Source organism: Protopterus annectens, chromosome 1.part1 (genome assembly GCF_019279795.1).
Source record: "Protopterus annectens isolate FY-2018-M chromosome 1.part1, PAN1.0, whole genome shotgun sequence".
NCBI classification, from domain to species: domain Eukaryota; kingdom Metazoa; phylum Chordata; order Ceratodontiformes; family Protopteridae; genus Protopterus; species Protopterus annectens.
Window position 1 is genome coordinate 354,743,582 of NC_056726.1, and position 17,532 is coordinate 354,761,113.

The 17,532-nt window shown below is 44.8% G+C and overlaps 1 protein-coding gene across 1 annotated transcript in view; it reads left to right on the forward strand.

The window, feature by feature from the left end:
• Positions 1-17,532, forward strand: part of UBR4 (ubiquitin protein ligase E3 component n-recognin 4) — a 3,959,899-nt gene that overhangs the window by 3,135,710 nt on the left and 806,657 nt on the right. The window contains 1 exon segment of the mRNA XM_044087073.1: positions 4,434-4,777. Coding sequence (XP_043943008.1) covers positions 4,434-4,777 — 344 coding nt within the window.

The following is a 17,532-nucleotide window of genomic DNA, read 5'->3' on the forward strand; positions in this document are numbered from 1 at the left end:
TTAAAGATAGGCCTCATACTAGGTATTCTCCCTCTCTTAGACCCTTTTGTAGACTGACCTGGAAGCCCCTTCTTGGAGAAACCCAGATCCCCAAATGTCTTTTTAGTCCGTTCCACCAAGAGCCTCACTGAATCTGATGTTTTGAGACTGTGGACCAGCTCTTGGTGGCGAGGGAATTATCCATCTTTAGTTTCCAGCCTAGCTAGCTCTGGTCCTTGCCTATCTTGAGTCCAGTGATTGTTCCTCCTGTGACTCAACTGGTTTTGACTGTCTCAATGCCAGTCAAAGCTACTTCATCTGCACCGAAAACAGCTTTCAGCCCTTTGGTTCTGTCGAAACCGGAGACCTCTCTGGGTCACAGCTTCATTGCTGATTTTGGAAGCATGGTTCCACTCTGGTGTTGGAGCCATCCATGTCCCTCGGAGCGTTGGAACACGTTAGCTTGATACCAGCTTTGGCTTCAGAGGCGGCGGCCTCAATGCAAGGTGGAGGACCACTGTTCTGGGTTCCCATTCCTTTATGGGGGGGCTGCCTTCCAAGCCACGGAGCGAGCATTGTCCACTGCGAGCATTCAGTTGATAGCACTTTCGTCAGACCAACAGACCTGCCCTTCCCCTCACCGAGAGCTTCTTCCAGCCTCTACCCTGGGACAGCAGGTGCTGAAGCCTCAGGATCCAACCATAGTTGTCATTTCCTCTTCAGATACCTCTCTGGCCCATCTCACCAAAGAGGTAGCCCTGAACCGGAAGTGCAAGAGGAAGCACATAAACTCCCCTGAATAGTCTTTCACTGAAGATAGCAATTTTGATGAAGGGGATGGTTCCTCAAGGTCACCACCGGAAGATGTCTCCTTCGGACACATTCTAGAGATCCTGAAACAGAGGGGTGGCTGGACTTCCCTTCAGCCTTTCTTAGAGGAATCTGTATACTTAAAGGCTTTCTGTGCCTGACCATCTACATCCTGGATTTCTCCACCCGCTGACTATATGATTAAATTGATTGCACAGTGGGCTTAGAAGATACCGGATTCTAGTGAGCCAATCCCAAAGAGACTAGACCGTATCTTGTCAGCTCCTCAGCATAAGCAACATTGGGCAAAAGGAAATACCAGTAGATGCTATGGTGGTAGCAGCACCCACCAAAAAGGAATTTGCTGATGAAAGTCCTACTATCCATCCTCCTCATAGAGAGTCTAAGAAGATGGATAAGCTTTATTGACCTTCACAGTAAGGTCATACATAGCATATTTCATGAGACTTCACTGAGTTCTGATAAAAGAACTATCAGATACTCTGTCAGGAGCAGTAGTAAACTCTTCTCTTCCACGCTCAACAAATAAAAAAAAGCAATTTATTTGAAAGGAATAAAGGAGCTAAGGTATCCTCGCTTTCTCTGATACGCCTTCTTCAGACAATATACAACTAAATATAGGAAGAGGAACATATAGGAAATGATAATTCATAATTAATTAATTAATTAATTAATTAATAATTAAATTCTATTATATTCTTAAAAATTTAAGTACACAGACATAAGACAGACATGAATGTAATGAATGAATTCTGATTTCCATTTAAATTATTTAAAGCTTACTTTTAAAGATACATTAAGATATATCATATAATAATATGATAGTATAAATAGAACTTTCTTCAACAACATTTCAAATGGTAATTAAAATTGTAATTTTAAAAAATAATAATACAAATAAAAAAAAAAATGCACAAATTAGCAAATAAATAAATGAAATAAATGAATAAATAATAAATTTTTTTTTTTTAATTTATTATCTAAATGATGTAGTCATTCTTATCTAACAACATAATTATTTATATGTGACATATTATAATAATAAATTGCAATAGTGAATATAAATAAAAAAATGTCATAATATAAGCATATTTTGTCAAAATTTAAATTTTAATGAATGCATCTAAAATCAAAAATCAAATGTATAGAATCTCTTAATACATAATATAATATATATATAATAGACAAAAATAAATAATTAATTAATAAATAAATAATATAATAACTCAAAACTAGATTAAACTAGAAACACATAAAAATACAAATGTTAAAACGTTCTTTGAGTTAATTGACCTTAAAAATGTGTTTCAAAAACAACACTTTAAAAATATGGTCAGGAGCAGTAGCTGAAGGAATAAGAGAAAAGGTAACTTCTCAGCTGGCAAACCTAGATTCTGTTTGCAACTCGTCCATGAGGCTTATTGTGCACACAGCTGAAGGGCTTGGGGAGATGGCAGCCACTGTCATCTCACCCCTCTAATACAGAGGAAAGTGGCCTTGGATCTCCATGTGTGCATTATCTAGCAAAAGCACAAGATGATAAACGAAAGGGCACAAGCCTGCTGAGTGCATGCTGCAAAGCAGTGTGCACCTTGTGTGCCAAAAATACTTTTGTGGTGTTGCACATACTTTCTGAACAGACTGCAGTTTGTGGAGGTCAAGGGAGCTGCTGAAGGGCTTGCTACATGAGTATAAGTGGACAGGCCACTTCATTGAGCCTTAAAGCTGGCCTGCTCCCTGCCACCTGAGTCCAAATAGAAGGAGAATGAATGGGCTGGCTATGCTCAATGGGCAGGACTCTTGTCTTCTTAGAGATGCCTGGCCTTCTGTTCGAATGGCACAACTGGGTACCGTGAATTAGTCATCGAGAAGGACAAGTGGAAGTTGGGGTTGGGAATATGCTGTCAGAGCTTGACTGGATGAGGAAGAGGCCCATGACTTTATGGAGAAAAGTTAACACTGCGCAAAGAAAATGGGGGTTGGGGACTACTGATGACAGCCTCTTGAGCAAGTGAGAGGACTTTAGTCTTTGTGACCATTGAACGCTCCCCCCATAGGCTGTTGCTAGGAGAGGGGCAAAGGGAATAAAGCTAAAATAACACACATTCTTAATGGCTGCCTTATTGATGGCCATCATGGTGATCCTCACTATATACTCACACGAGGAATGAATTGGTTAATCATCTTGGAGGGGGCTGTGTTGGGAACAATGAGTTGGGGGGAACTCATTAGTGGACTAACAAGTCAGGAATTAAAAAAAAAAATCTTGATTTGCTCCTCCCCCATAAAAATGTTTTTGGAAATAATATATTTATAAAGTAAATCATTTTCATTGTTGCCCAAATTGGTGTTATTTAGGGTTTATTTCAAGAAGAAGATTAAGAAAGTTATCTTACTATTAAGTAACATTTATGTTTTTCTAGTTGAAGCTTTCTTTATCCCCACAATTTTATTTTATCAAGTTTTCCTTTACCTTTGAATTTGACTGTCTGCTGAGCTGAGCTGAGGCACCTTTTGCTTTTATTAGTGGTAGCAGCAACAGCACTGGAACAGCTAATAATTGAGGTGAAGGAAAATGATGAGGCAGTGTCTGCTTGTCTCTCTCAGGGATGTAGCTGAGGAGATGTGCAGTGGTTGACATTTGCCCAGGATGCGAACTCCAGTAATAATAATGGGACCTTGACAAGTCATCTGCCACAGTAGGTAAATGTTGTGTCACCAAATAAGAATGTGGTGGCTCCCTCATGGCACCGTTGTACAGCTGCATAGTATTACCAGTACAGCACATCGGAGAGAGGTTATAACTGTTAAATATGCCCTACTGGCCAAAGTATGATTACAGCTGCGTCTTTGCAATTTTCCTTAGTTGTAGAGATTCTTGCAACCCACTGGTCAAGAGTTCTTCGCATGTGGGGCACAGCTATTGAAAGGTCACATTGATATATACCACTTCATGCAGTGGCCCAAAAAGAATGGAGTGAAGATGCTCAGAATCAGAAGTGGGAGCAATTCTGTATAGTTTCAGTATTTGAAGATATTATTGGCTAGGATGTAGCCAGGCATACACTTTGTAGTCTCCAGAGTTGCATTTTTTCTTTGCATTCCTTAGAAACATTGTAGCTTTTTTTCAGCCTGTGTTATATTTACAACTATCTAAAGTAATGCCTCTTAACAGGTACATATGCAGGCTTAAAGAGAGTATTACAAATCTAAATTATATCTTTAATAGTTTGAGGGAAACACTGAAAATGGTGGATATTTATTAACTGCCAGCAGGGCAGTATTTTGAAAGATGTGTCCATTTTTATAAGCTCCATATGGGTTGGGGGGGTAGTAAAAAGAGTCTATGTACAGTGTAGAACTTTCTGGGTACTCTCCTTGGTAATGTATCTTTTATTGCAAATATAAGCTGCATTGTTCTCTGAAAATGCATGACCGTCTTTTTAACTGTTTGAAATACTTTAATATGTAGTCCATTTTAAAGGTTTCACTTCCACAGGATTGCATCATGCAAGTTGAACTATTTGATTATAGTGAGTAATAATTTGCATGTTTATTGCGTATCCCACTTGGATGTGCAGAAATAGGCACATCTTATTTATGTTTTCTTATTTTTCTTGCAGAAAGTGTTTGCATCTAGAAAGGAGTTATTAGAATATGACCTTAAGCAGAGAGAAGCAGCTACCAAATCCTCACGCACAACTGTACAGCCCACCTTTACTGCTAGTCAGTACAGAGCTCTTTCGGTTCTTGGCTGCGGACATACGTCTTCCACCAAATGTTATGGGTGTGCATCAGCAGTTACAGAACACTGTATAACACTTCTTCGTGCCTTGGCCACAAACAGCACTATCCGGCAGATCCTTGTGTCACAAGGACTTATTAGAGAACTTTTTGAGTACAATCTGCGACGTGGCAGTGCATCCATGAGGGAGGAGGTTCGTCAGCTTATGTGCCTTCTTACCAGGTACATCTTAAAATTATGAGGTGCTGTAATATGTATTCTTTGCCACTATAAACAAAGGCTGTGATTTTATGCTTCAGAAAGGGCTGATGGCGCCAAACTCAGAAAATGACCTGTGAAAAAAGGCTTACTATTATATTTTGCTGTGTGGAGAGGTGCAGTGGCATACTAAGCAGATCTTTTGGTGTTCCAGAATATCAGTGTTTGCTTTGTGTTTTTATTCTTCTCCTTGTAACATTGCAGATGTTTTATTGTAAATTGCATCATTGTCCCTGAGAAACTTGATCCCTTTTTATTTTATTACCATTACAGACCCGGGGGGGGGGGTGGAATGTAAGTATTACTGATTGTTCAATTTCTAGTTTCCCTTTATAGTCCAAGAAAGCAGTGTGATTCATAGTTGAATATGGAGCAGTCAGTCTGCAGACCATTACAAGCCTAGCTAATAACCTGTGTTCAGGAATTCCTACCAGCCACAAGTAGGGTATTACAAGAGAGAGAGAGATCTGGGGAGAATTTCTGGCTGCCTATCCAGTTATCTAGGTTTACCTTAAAGGTGCAAGGATGCCCCTCTGCTTGACATGTATTGTTCCAGAGAAGGGATATGCTGGGATGAGAGTTGCTCTTGCCAATTTGTCTTGTATGGTAATAACCAGGTATTTCAAGACCCATTTGTCCTGTGAAGGAATGGGTCATACAGAGTTGCAGCTTTCATGGTTTAAAAGCTAGATACAGATTCCCATAGAGGAGTCTATAAAGAACTGAGTACAGAGAGTTTTTTTGAGGCCACTGATTAGTTAAGAACCTCTGAGATCTTAAGTAATGCATTTAGACAAATAATATGAAAAGAGGGGTATTGCATTCAATCTGATGATAAACCGATAATGAGGAATTAAGACTTCTTTGGATCCGGAGGAGATGCCTTTGGTGATTAGATGAGCCGGGTAGAAGACTTGTGAACAACTGGTAAGATATGATTAAAAGATAATGAGTTATCAACAGGAGTGCCTAGATCCCTAAAAAACACAGTATAGGATTGGAAGGATGCGTCGCCTGTATGGTATGGGAAAATGTTTTGTTCTGAGACCATTGTCTTTGCACTAGTTGTTACCATGGCCGAACCCATGGTGGAGCAATTGAGTCAGTGGAAGATTGAATAGTAGCTCTCAGTTTACAGTTATTTTAATATGCTGATGACCATAGGCCAGGCCACAAATTGACATAAAGGAAAGAGCTTGGATCAGCACCTTTTTGGTATATTCATTGGGACTCTGTTCTGTCCATCTTTAGAGATCTTTCCTCAGTGGAGTAGTTTAAAAGCAGACCACTGGCATGTTCTGAAATGTGTAAGAAAACAAGTATTTATAGTTAGTTGCTAAAAGTATGTATTTGCAGATGTTCTTCATGTTTCGCTGGTGCAATCATCACCTGTGGGTTATCCCTGCTGTGGTAGCCCTCGGTAGGCCCGAATACCAGAGTCAGTGATTTCTGCGTCTGCTGCTTTCGCCTGTAGACTGACGTCAGGTCATCAGTGCTATAAAGCAAGGCAGCTGCCGCCATTACATCAGTCTTTCTTGCCGTGGAGCCTAAAGCAGAAGCAGTTCGCAAGTGTGCCGGTCAGTCACTACCAGAGTTTGAATTACAGCTGAAAACGTCTAAAGCTAAGTACCCTGTTGGGGATCTTTTTTTCTTGCACTAACCGATGTCCGAAAAAGTTAACAATTGTCTTTTGTGGAAAGCAGATCCCACTCCGAGACTTCCATTCATGCTGCGTCACTTGTTTAGGCCCAGACCACAATGTCCCCCATTGCCAGTTCTGTGCTCTCTGTAACATGAGAACCATTCGCCGTAGAGCTCTTACTGTAGATGGATATTTTCATCTTCCATCTCCGCATTCCAAAATGGTGTCTTTCAGCCAAAAATCCATAGACATTCTGAAAAAACGTAGAGATGAAGTTAGTCAGACCACACAAGGCTAAGCCTTCCAATGACTCTACCGCTAAGCAGGTCATCAGTTCCCCGGAATTCAGTGAGGTGCTTTCGGAGCCCCTGATGCTCGATATATCTACGCAGGCCTCTACTGAGACCCTTTCGATTCCGGTATGCCGCAGATTTCTTCTTCTTTGTCTTCTGAGCCTTTGGCGGTCTCTGCTTCAGTTGGGTCCGGTGCCGCGATGCAGGCACTGGCTTCCAAGGAGGCCTCTCGCACTACCGAATCTAGACATAAACAGACGTCTTCTTATCCGACTACTGTTTCTCTCAGATCGATGGATGCTATTAGGCCTAGAAGCCAGCCCACTCGTAGAAAATCTGCCTCTACATACCATCTTGCTCCTACTCCACCACCCCAAGCACAAATGCATAAAATGGCAGAGGATCTTATCTCCCTTATCAGGGCTAGTCAGGCCACAACTTCTAAAAGGAAAAGACACCCTTCTCCTGAAATTGACAGAACAGGATTCTGAGGAATCTGATTATTTAGATTTTGAAGAGGAACAACAACCTCTGACTGCTTGAGGATTCAGATGCAGAGGAATCCATTTCTTCTGCCTCCCCACCAGAAAACCTTTCCTTTTGGGAAAGTCGTCACACCCTCGGGGAACATTTCTAATGGGAATCTCAGGACTTCCCCCAGTCTAAGAAAAGACTGAGAGTTTCTGGACCTGCCCCAGCACAGACTGCTGGCAATCCCCTCTCTCTTAGACGTGGTGGATGATGTTTTCCATGAATCCAGTTTTAGTCCCTGACGCCCTCCCACCTGCTCCCAGTAAACCTGACAGGTATTACAGAGTACCGGATTCTCACAAATACCTGTACAGAAATCCTGTGCAGACCCAGAGGTCATTACACAGGGAACTAAAGGAGCTAAGACTAGTTCTGCCAAGAATCCTATTCCTTCCGACAAGGATTCCAGAGCTCTGGACAGATGTAAAAAATGATACACCTCTGCAACCTTAGATATCAGAGCACTCAACTGTCAGTTCCACATGTTAATATGTCAACACACTTTGGAACTATTAAAACAAAAGATTTTTACCTTTCCTGACTGTGCCAATTCGAAAGAGTTAGATTTACTGCACTCTACTTGTCAAGTGGCCAAACACTCATTACACTGTGGCTATGACGCCCTAGAAGCCTCAAGCAGGGCAGCAGTGTCAGGATCTGTCATTAGGAGACCTGCATGATTGAAGGAACAGTCTCTCCCTGATCATGTCAAGTCTGAATTAATTGATGCACCCCTGGATAAGGGCCGCCTGTTTGGAGTAAAAGCAGTAGAGGTGCTTAAAAAGATGGAAGACAAAACAAAATCTATGCACACAGTAAAAGATTTCTTTCAGGTTAAACCTCCCAGGTTCAGCAGGAACTTTCCCTCTAAGCACTGGTCCTTCCCTGCACCTAGTAGACTGGGGCAAGGTTAGCCCCGCAGGGACAGACCACCCAGGCCCCTATCCCAGGGGCAGCAGAGAACCAAACAGTGGACCACTTCCACCCTAAAGGCAAGAGAGTTCTAAGCCATCCTTCTATGACAAAAACTCTCAGTGACTCCCACTCCTCCCTCTGCCCTCCCTTCACTCACCAAAAGCTAGGAGGAAGGCTCTCCCTCTGCAAAGAAAATTGGCTATCTGTAATAATAATTTTTCTGAGATACAAGTTCTCTTTCAACGAACTGCCAATTCCAAGAGGGTACCCAGACTTACCTCCAAATCAGTGAGCAGAGGCATTGAAACAGGTCCAGCCTCTCGTATCCCAAGGGGCAGTAGAACCTGTCCCCTCAGATCAAACGGGCAAAAGCTTTTATTCCAGACTATTCCTTGTTCCCAGAAAAGAGTGCACTTGGTGCCCCGTCCTGGATCTATCCATTCTGAACACCTCCCTGTTGGCCCCCAAATTCAGAATGCTAACTTTACAGCAGCTGCTGCCTATGCTGACCAAAAATGCCTGGCTAATGACCCTAGGCCTAAAAGATGCCTACATCCACATCCCCGTAAGGGAATCATGCAGGAAATTCCTGGACTTCAGAGCAGGCTCACAACCCTTCAGCTTATCTACTGCTCCCAGAGTATTGACCAAATGCTTAGCCCTGGCTATAGCATTTTGCAGACAGAGAAATATGCAGATCTACCCTTAACTGGGACGACTGCTTCATTTAGGCAGAGTGCAAAGAAAAGCTGCTCCAGGACCTTCTCTTTGTCAAAACCCTCCTAATTTCACCATCAACGAGAAGAAATCAAATTAACACCCTCCAGGAAGATCATTTTCTTGGGAGCACTGCTGGCCACATCATCCCAAAAATGGCCTTGCTATTCCCAGAAAAGCAGAGCTTCCTGCCTGTCTAACTTACCCAGCTGGCTTCCAGAAGTCACCTCATTGCGAGGACGTTCCTGCAAGCCTTGGGGTACACCGCATCTTGCATCCTTCTAATTCCTCTGGCCAGGCTTCACCTGAGGAAACCTCAGTGGTATCTAAAGAACCTTTAGTGTCAGCACTCTCAGCCTCTAGAGAGACCTCTCCACCTCTGATCCCCTGTATAAGGGCCGAGTTTCTCTGGTGGGCAGGGGCCTGCGCCAAGAACAAAGGTCTTCCCTTCATCCTCCGCCCTACCAGGCAGACCATCACCACCGACGCCTCAGACATTGCTTGGGGCGCTCAGCTAGCAGGCAGGTGCACCCAACGTCTTTTGGATGCTCAGCACCTTCCCTTACACATCAGTCAGAGGGAAACAATGGCAGTACAAAAGGCTCTGACATCCTTCAAACCCCATCTCAGACCAGGGGTTCTCCTTATCAAAACAGACAACACCACAGTAATGTAGTACATTAACAAACAGGGAGGGACCCAATCTTATCCTCTGTGCAGGCTAGACATGAATCTCTGGCTGACTGCCTCTTCCATGGGATTACACCTAAATTGCCCAATACCTACCAGGGATCAACAACCCCCTGGCAGACTACCTAAGCAGAAACTTACTGGACCCCCATGAATGGCAGCTCCACAGAAAAATCTTTTTGCAAGTCATTCAGGAGTAGGAACTCCGGAGGTGGATCTCTTCGCTTCACACCTCAACCACCAGATGAAAAATTCTGTACTATGGAGTATCACCACCTAGCGTGGAAGGTTAATGCCCTGACCTTCTCCTGGAACTCCCTCTTTGTGCACACATTCCCTCTTCTGCCTCTTATTCCCAAGGTAGTGATCAGGGTAAGGGAGGAGAGACCAAAGGTCATCTTCATTGCTCCAGATTGGCCCAGACAGCATTGGTACCCCTTACTGTGCAGCCTGACATTACAGCTTCCACTGATCTCAGACCTCTTGATCCAGGTGGGGGGAATGCTGCACCCAGACCTGCAGACTCTCAAACTGTCAGCATGGCTATTACTTTAAAAGCAAACAAGGGGCCCTTGTTAAGCAAACAGTGCCTAGACATTATCACAGAGGCCAGGAGGCCCAGCACCAGAAAATCTTACGCAGGGAAATAGAAAAGATTCTACTCCTGGACCCAGTCCAGAGGGGGGCATTACCTCACAACCTTACATCCCGCTTGTCCTGGACTACCTAGCCGAGTTACTCAATAGTGGCCTCTCCTTCTCTTCTGTTAAAATCCATGCCTCAGCCATTTCAGCTCATTTCGATACAGACTAGCCCCTCTTCTCACATCCTTTGATTAAACAGTTCCTGAGATGGGCTTCTAATATCAGACCTCCCCGAAGGCCACCTACGTCAGCCTGGGACCTGAGTTATGTTTTATTAAAACTAACCTTACCACCTTTCGAACCTGCTGCTTTAGCAGAATTGCGATACCTCTCCTGGAAGACTTCTTTCGCACTAGCTATCACCTCAGCCAGAAGGATTTCAGAATTTCAGGCACTCATGGCCGTTGAGCCCTTCAGGGTCTCTTTGATGACTAATCCCTCCTTTATGCCCAAGGTGGTATCTGAAGTGACCCTCAACCAGGCCATACATTTACCCACCTTCTTTCCTAACCATCAAAACAAGGGGGAAAGAATTCTGCACTCATTAGATGTGCGCATACAGCTCGGATATTATCTGCACCGTACTAAACCCTTCAGAAAAAGACCAGTTTCTTGTCAGCTTTGCCCCAAAACAGAGGGCAAGCCCATTTCCAAGCAAACCATTTCCAAATGGATATCACACTATATCCATTTCTGCCACAGACTACATGGGAAACCACCCATTAAGTCTATTTGTACCCATTCCACTAGGCCAGCCTCCACTTCCACAGCATTCCACAGAGGAGTTCTCACCAGGGACATCTTGGAAGCTCCCACCTTGACCTCTGTCCATACCTTTACAAAGCATTACCACCTACCTCTTTTCTCTAAGACTAGGGCATGGCTTGTGTCTGCAGTTCTGCAGGTCATGCTGATCCATGCCTAGGTCTCTAACTAATCCTTCCACCCCTCTCCCTAGCTTTGGGAATCCTCCCACAGGTGATGACTGCAAAAGTGAAACTTGAAGAATATGTTACAGTTGTGTACACTTACCATAAATGTAGATGTTCGAGTGTATTCATTGTTGCAGTCCTGGTTTCCCTCCCTCCTTCCCCTTATAACATCTTGCTTAGAGAGACACATAAGCTTTCCATGGTGGCTTTTAACCACCATGACCACTTTACCATATTTCCTTCTGCTTCTGATGGGTTAGGACAAGAAAAACTGATGTAATGGCATCTGCTGCCTTGCTTTATAGCACTGATAACCTGATGTCAGTCTATAGGCGACAACAGCCAACGCAGGAAAAATATTGACTCTGGTAGTCGGGCTGGCCGAGGGCTACCACAGCATGGATAACCCACAGGTGATGGACTGCAACAGTGAATGCACTCAAACATCTACATTTATGATAAGTGTACAGAACTGTACTTTTCCTCTCCTGATACTCAGCAGTCCCACAAAGGTGGACATCATCATCTTTACCAGTTTGTGTGTGCATTTTTTTCATTATTGACCAGGTTTTAGGGCTCTTAGTTCAGTAATTCATAGTACCTTTTCTGTATGTGTCCCAGTGAAAGTGTTGTATAACTCTGGAGACTTTCACCAAAGGAAATTTCTTCCAATGGGCAATCTGATGACAAGTTTTCTGTTGAAATAAGCCAGTGACTCCATTTGAATCTAATTCTTCCTCCTCTGAAGAGGATTCATACTGCCTTTTCAAAGAAGGGGGAGGCAAGAGAAGTGAGAAAGGAAGGATTCATCAAGGATAGGATGGCCTTGTGTAAGCCTGAGAATAATCCAGTCATTCCTTCACATGGGACATCTGCTGAGGAGAAATGTTCAGTCTTTTGTTTCTTCTTCCTCATTGGGACATCTGCTGTAACAGAATGGTGGTGCAGAACATTGGTGTACCTCGATAATGGAACCAGGTACCTGATCTCTAACTAGAGTCTGAGATATGTCCTCCAGTCTCTTGGAAATAATCACCTTGAGATGTCATTCTATTCATATGCTGCCGTATTCATGACATCAGGGAGTTTGCCTCTGGTTAACTCTCGTACGTCAGGCCGTATACAAAAGTTAAATGCTACTGCTAGGGTGCACATGACGTCCCACACCTCTCTCAGATGTCAGTCATAAGTAGACATAGGTTATGTAGTGGACATCAGCAAGCACCTCTCCAGAACTTCTCTGCCACCTGTGACTGCCAGTTCTGGTCGCCACATTGCCAGTGGAAGCGTTTTTTTCATCCGACTTCAGATAAGTACCCTTTAGGAGTTTTCTATTTTGTTACTTGCTACTGTTTTTGGTTACATGTCAAGTAGGAAGGGCAAGTGTAGGTGTGGATGGCAAATTCTACATGAGGATTCGCATGAGCTCTACCTATTCTGCCTAGGCCGTGAACACTACCATACCACTTGTAGTATTTGTCAGGCATTTGTCCCCAAGACCATCAGAAGCCAACTTGCAGCTTTAAAACTATACTTTGAAAATCAGAGACTCAAACGTCTAGGATGGACCTGATGTCGGAACATTCGGATGAGCCCCCAGCCAAAAAGAGGAGGCCCGAACAGACTGCTGAGCCCCGCACTCCAGCTGATGCTGTCGAGGCTAGTGAAGGTTCGGAGTCCGACCTGGAGTCCTCGGAGCTACCTTCAGTTTTGGTGGAAGGCCCTGAGGAAATCTGTCCTTTGCCCGAGGTCACATCCCGGAGGGAATCTCAGGCGTCCGATTTAGTCGCTGAGGGATAACCTAGGCTCGTTATGTCCGAGGGCTCATGCGGCGTCCCCCAAATCATGGTACATGAAGACAAAGTCTCTGATGTAGTGGAGTACTGGCCGGCATCTGGCCCTCCTACCCTTCAGAAATGCGGTGAGGGGGTAGGAGGGCCAGACGCCAGCCAGCATTCCACTACATCAAAGTCTCTGATTTAGTGAAGTGCTGGCCAGCGTTTGGCCCTCCTACCTTTCACTGCATTTCTGAATCTTTTCTCCCTGAGACCCATAAGAAGAGAAAACAGAAAGTTAAACATATTTCTCAACCTCTGACTGCTTCACCTGTTGAACAGCCTCCGGATTAGCAGGCCTTTACCCAAGGCCTGCTCAATGCCTGTCTTGCCTTGCATCAGGGCCCAACACCTGCACAGGCCTGTATGCCCTCTAACCCTAAGGGGCCTGCTCCGGACGTCTCTTCAGAAGAAGAGGATTCATTTGATGATTCCCTCACCTACTCTTCCCAGATCGCTTCTCCTCTGGGATATGCTTCACCAGAGGAGGAGTCCAGTGGCACTGACTCCCCTGGTGAGGACCTCACCTTTGGTGAGACCATCACCAAAGTGCAAAACTTTTTTCAAATGGGACAGCAGTCAAGTCGCAGAGACCCAAAAGAGATACTATGAACTTCAACTGGAGTCTACCAGCCCTACTGCCATGACCACAGTACACCCTGCTTTTCTGGATGCCTTCCTGGCTGCTTAAAAAAACCCTGACTCACAGCACCAGCACCCAAGCATCCAGGTAGATTCTGCAAGGTATCCGAGGAAGCTACCTTCCACTATAAAGCCTCTCCTGCAGTTGGAAATGACAAAACCTCAGTTACTTCCTTCCACTTCTCTAATGGTCTCTGACAAAGAGAGCAGAATGATGGAACGTCTGGGAAAGAAAGCTTATACCTCTCCCACCTTAGCAATAAGAGCGATCAGTTACCAGACAGAAATGACCAAGTATTCCTTGGCTCTTTTGGAAGATGTGGTCACACAACTGGGAGAGCTCCCTGACTCCCCTTCTAAAGCTAAGATTTCCTTTCTTCTGAACTCCTGCAGATAAGTGACCAAATGTTCCAAGTGCAGCTACGACGCTGTAAAAGCATCTGCAAGGGCGGCTACCTCTGAATCAGTCATCAGAAGGTATTCTTGGGTAAGGTTGCAACCCCTCGCTGATGACATCAAAGCCAAGTTCTTAGATGTGCCCCTGGACAGCAAAAACATGTTTGGTTCAGCAGCTGCTGAACTCTTTAAGACCCTCCAGACCAAAGGCAAGGAACTGCAAGAATTGAGACATATCTTTGTATCCCCAGTTCCACGCTTTTCAGAGAAATTATCCAGCTAAAACTTCCTTTCTCAGATCTTCAGCTAAAAGAATACAAGCTAAGCTTAGAAAGGACCACAGGAAATGGCACCCTTCCAGGTCTGTCTGTCTCCACTCCATTCTCTAAACAGTCCTTTCAGGGAAAACCTGGTAATCTGTGACTACCAGACCCTTCAACCAGACACCCCTCTTTCCCTGCGCCTCTCCCTTCCCGCATGGAAGCAGGTTACCCAGGACGTCTTGGGTCCTATCTGTCATACAGCAGGGATACTTCATGATCTGGGAGACCAGACCCACTCCCAAAGGCATCCTTCCCCCACCCAAAGACCAAATCCCCCTTTTCTCCCTCAGCCTGCAGGAACATCTTCCCCAAGAGCTATTCAAGAGGTCCCATCTCATGCAAGAGGAAAGGGTTTTTACTCAAGAATTTTCCTGGTTCCCCAGAAAGGAAGGCTTCTAGAGACCTATCCTACCTCCATACCTTCCTCAGAGTACCCTCCTTCAGGATGCTGTCTCTACCAACCCTTCTTCCACTTATTCTGCCTCAGGCATTCCTAGTGTAAAAATAAAAGACGCCTACTTGCACATCCCTATACATCCACTTTTCAAAAAGTACCTCCTCTTCTCAGTGGATTCTATACACTGTCAGTCTGTGCCTTACCCTTTGATCTCTCTACAGCCCCAAGATTATTTGTCTGGCCCCAGTCATGGCATTTGTGAAGATGAAAGAAGTACAGCTTTTTTCGTATCTAGACTGCATCCTTATTCAGGCTACCTCCAGTTCAGTGGCCTTGCAACACCTGCAGTTCACCATCTCTCTCATTGCAGGTCTGGGATTCACCATAAATTACAAAAAGTCATCCCTGACATCCTCTCAGGAGCAGGTGTTTTCTAGGTTGTCTGATTCTGACCAGGGAAATGATGGCTTGCCTACTACCGGAAAAGACTGTGACCCTCACAGCTTTCTTCCAGGGGATCCTGCCTCTCAAAACCATCTCAGCCAAGAAATTTATTAGAATCTTAGGATTCATGGCCTCGACTATTCCCATGCTCCCCCTGGCAAGGCTACTCATGAGGAAGTTCCAGTGGTAGTTGATAAACATCTGAAAACAAGAACTACGTCCTCTAGAGTTCATGATCCCCATGCTTCCTTGCCTGTCCAAGGAATTGCAGTGGTGGATCTCCTAGATTCAGTCAAACCAGGGCTTGCCCTCCAGCCCACACACCCGAATGCTTCAGACACAGGCTGGGGGGCAACCCTAAGAAACTGGAGAGTGAGGAACGCATGGAGCCCCACTCAACAAAAAGATTGCAGCAATATCAAGGAAATGAGAGGCTTGATGCTAGCTGTGGATATTTTCAAGGGTCAGCTTCTCCCACACACCTTGAGGTGGTATACAGACAATACCACTGTGCTGTGGTACCTCAACAAACAGGGGGGGACAAGGTGCTACCTCCTGTGCAGACTAGCACTGCAGGCTTGGGAAATAGCACTGGAGTATCAAATCCTTCTCCAAGCAGTATATGTTCACTCCACAGACAATCTGATGGCAGATTCCTTAAACAGGACCTTGACTTTGCCTCACAAATGAATTGTGAACAGGGAAGTGTTTCTAGATCAGGTCCATCGATGGGGTATTCCGAATGTGGATCTCTTCACCTCCCCCATGAACAGACAGCTCCCACCCATCTGCTCCAGGGCACCTCACGTAGAGGCTTGGAAGGTGGATGATCTATCAATCTCTTGAAAGGTGATGTACTCATATGCATTCCCCGCTTCCCTCTCGTTCAGGAATTCAATAGGAAAAACCTCAAATCTTGCTGGTGACTCCCTACTGGGCAAGGCAGCATTTGTTCCCCGTACTATTTCAACTCGCCAAGGGCATTTGCCACAAGTTACCCCAGAGAATGGACCTGCTCACACAGGACAAGGGAACACCTTCAACTGTCCACACTGAATCTCACACTGTGGATGATAGGGCGTTGATTCCCTTCAGACACCTACATACAGAGGACGTGTTCCAGGTTCTGCAGGAGGCCAGAAAACCAACTGCTAGAAAATACTACCTGTCACAGTGGAAGAGATTTTCCTTATGGTGTCAGAAAAACAGCCTGCAACCACTGACTGCAGAGCCTCCAGTGGTTTTGTCTTACCTGTGTGATCTCGTGAAGTCTGGACTGTCATACTCCTCCATTAAAATCCACCTATCTGCCATCTCAGATTGCCTGCCTCTGGTACCATCTTTGGGATCTAGATTGGTGGTCAAACTCTTCCTGAGGGGGGGCTGTACACCTCAGGCCACCAAGGAAGCCCATTCCACCTCCTTGGGACCTTAGTTTTGTCCTAAACATTTTGAGACTCTCACCATTTGAACCACCCAAAGACTGCTCCCTCCAGCACTCCACTTGGAAGACAATATTCTTGGTGGCCATAACCTCTGCCAGAGGGGTCTCCGAACTCCAGGCCCTTATGGCACACCCTCCCTTCACTGTCTTTCCCAAGGACAGGGTATGTTTATGTACCAATCGCATGTTCATGCCCAAAGTAGTTAATGATGTGTCTTTAAATCAGACAATCAAAATTGCCTACCTTTTCCCTTCTCCGCAGAACAGAGCAGAGAGAATGCTTCACTCCCTAGATGTATACAGACAGCTAAGGTTTTATTTGGACAAAACCAAATCCTTAGAAAATCTGCCAGGCTCTTCATCTCTTACTACCCTAGAGCCCTGGGTCAACCTGTTTCCAAGCAAACTATATCCTCTTGGATATCAAAAAACATTTCCTTTTGCTACACTAATCATGGTAAGTCACTCCCAGCCCCAGTTAGGGCACACTCCACCAGGGCAGTGTCCTCTTCATGGGCTTTCCTTAAAGGATTGGATACAGCTGCTGTCGTAGGGGCATCTTACCTGGTCCTCAGTTCACACATTCACCAGACACTACAAACTGGATATGGTCTCTAGAGCCAGGGCAGGATTTGCTGGAGCCATCCTCTTTGGGTTTGTGGAAGGTGCTTCTGGTCCGCCACCCCTTCATTAGGACAGGAGCTCTTGCACTCTCCATGATGTTACAAATGCAGCAGCATATGAATAGAGGGACATAGTATTTGTTGTGCAAGAACTTACCATAACCTTATATGTCCTTTTCTATATGCTGCTGTATAGTTTCCCACCCAGCCTTCCCCCTCACACTTGCCTGATTCCTGGAGTAACCACTCCG